Here is a 2277-nt window from a genome sequence, read left to right as displayed (position 1 = left end):
CTAGTGAATATCTATTTTGAAGGACCACTGTATTATATATCGTTTTTTATAACCTGAATATATTATAATATTTCTCACCATTTAAATAAACCAACAAAATATAAACGTATTTGTTAATAAAATATTTCCAGCTTTAAGAAATATGTACTTTTTTATTAATAGGAAGAAGCAGAAACAGCTCATGATAACAGTCGAGTCAAATGTGTTGACCAGAGGTAGTCTGATGAAAACCAAACTCTGTTAGTCACTCAGATAAATTCTCATTTTTTATTTTTTCAAAACTCTCTCCCAGAGGAATGAATGGACTTGTTTTTTTACAGCAGTATAATGCAGTGTGAATGTACATACTTGGTCACAAATCTCAGATAAGTGTTTTGGTCACAGGATGCCTGACACCTCATTAAGGGGAAATTCTAGGAATGTGGACCCATATTTGTCTATGGGACAGGACCGTCACTTTTTAGGTTCATCCATAAAACATTTGTGGCAATTGCTGTGTGTGAGTTCCTGTGTCCTATCTCTCTGCTCTGCAGCCACACGGGTCAAGGCACATGTAAAGTCCTACTGTCGAGCACCTTTGCAGCCCAGCTCTGTAACAAAGTCTCAAAATGAGTTCATAGCTTGTTTCATTCCTTTTTCATAGACATTCTCTTCCTTTTTGAAGATTTCTTTCAATAAATAACACAAATATATTCATACGTCATATATAGATAGATAAACATGTATAAACTACATGCATTTCATATAATTTAAATAATTTATATGTACAGTTCCCCGTCACACGCTCCCTCCCCCCCTCCCCCCCTCCCCAGCCCCTCTCAAACGAGTTCTTCCGCGGTGGCAATTGCACCGTGGTGGATTTGCAGCACATTGATGTGAATTTTAAGTGGACCCAAGGTTTCTTCAGTAGAAGTTTCTTTAGCAAAGTGTTGCTCCTTAAAACATGATTCATAATCCCGTGGTGGAGAACTGTGACAGGAAATAAAAAATCCTATGCAGGAAGTAGAATTTCAATTTCAAACAGGCTGTCACCAGCAAGGCTTGAATTGTTTTGATTACGTCCTATGTCTACGTTTCCTCGACAACGCACAGACGCAGGAAGTGTCTATGCGTATCCACCTCCAGCCAACTAAATTGCGAATTTGCGTCAGCGCGCGGACATAAGTCTGCGTCGTCTTGCACTGCGAGTTCCAGTTCTTGTCATCGATGCCCCTGCAGCCCCCTTTGAAGGGCCTTGGGTTCCGACAGCGCGTCTCAAAAAAGTATTGTTTGATGTTCTGCGTGGGGCTGGTTTTAATTTTGGCCAGTACAGTGACAGCTTGCCCTTCGGTGTCCACTGCATTGGTTTTATCTGTCACCCACTGGCTCTCGCTGTCGCACACAGAATATTCCCCACGGTAGCTCTTGTGCTCAGCATAACGCTTCTTCCGTGTCTTGTTCCCCGCCGCCCCTCCGTCCAACCCACCGCTCACGTAATCGTCCGAGGGGTACAGCGGCGGGGGCTGAAGGGGGGCCCGGTCGCTCAGTAGCACTCGAGGTGAGTTGTATCGCTTGTGTTGCCTGAGAAGGTTTGAGTTCAACACCACGTCGTCACTGCTCCCCCCGCTGCGACCCCCCCAACGCTCCACATCGCCCTGCTCCTCTGAGGGAAAGTTTGCAGAGAGGTGAGGCGACAGCGAGTCCCTGCTCCCCCCCCTGTTGGCTCTCGTTCACCCTGGTCCTCCCCCTCGTCAGGTCGGCCTGTAGCAGCTGGATGATGAGGGAGTTCAACGGGTCGGGACTCGGCTGCTGCTGCTGATGTTGCCCCTGGCGACTGCTGTCCATGTGGGTCGCCTGGATACCATAGAGGTACATGAGGACCATCACATACAGCAGGATGGACATCACTAGATTTACCTGCAAGATCTGCAAAAGACAGAAAGATAGAAACGTGTAAGAGATGTGCAATGTAGGTAAAAAGAGCCAATGAATGCAACAACAGGAAGTTCATTGTTTAACCTGTTCCTTTGTCCCACTTATTTACAATCAGCATAGACTGTGAGAGATTCATTGTGACTGACACTTCCCGTTACAGTTTTGTCCAATGTCTTTCAGCAAATTTAAATAGTTAATTACGCATATTTTTGTGGGAACCTTTGGCTTGAACTCATTTATCACAATATAAATGTGGCAAATGTGTCTTGTATGCACACACTGTAATTGGAAGTGACGTGCTGCTACATGCACAACCTACCATGTGGTGATTTGACACATATAATCGTATTACATAATAATAAT

At 44.5% G+C, this 2277-nt stretch overlaps 1 protein-coding gene across 1 annotated transcript; it reads right to left on the bottom strand.

The window, feature by feature from the left end:
* Positions 1 to 822: 822 nt before the first annotated feature.
* ntf3 (neurotrophin 3) lies at positions 823 to 1899 on the bottom strand. Its single transcript, XM_034131486.1, is given in 2 exon segments — positions 823 to 1686; positions 1688 to 1899. Coding segments are annotated over 2 exon segments (828 nt in total). The 5' UTR covers positions 1885 to 1899; the 3' UTR covers positions 823 to 1055.
* Between the last annotated feature and the right edge of the window lie 378 nt (positions 1900 to 2277).

Source organism: Trematomus bernacchii, unplaced genomic scaffold (genome assembly GCF_902827165.1).
Source record: "Trematomus bernacchii unplaced genomic scaffold, fTreBer1.1, whole genome shotgun sequence".
Classification (NCBI taxonomy): Eukaryota; Metazoa; Chordata; class Actinopteri; order Perciformes; family Nototheniidae; genus Trematomus; species Trematomus bernacchii.
This window is presented reverse-complemented; position numbering and strand designations above follow the sequence as displayed.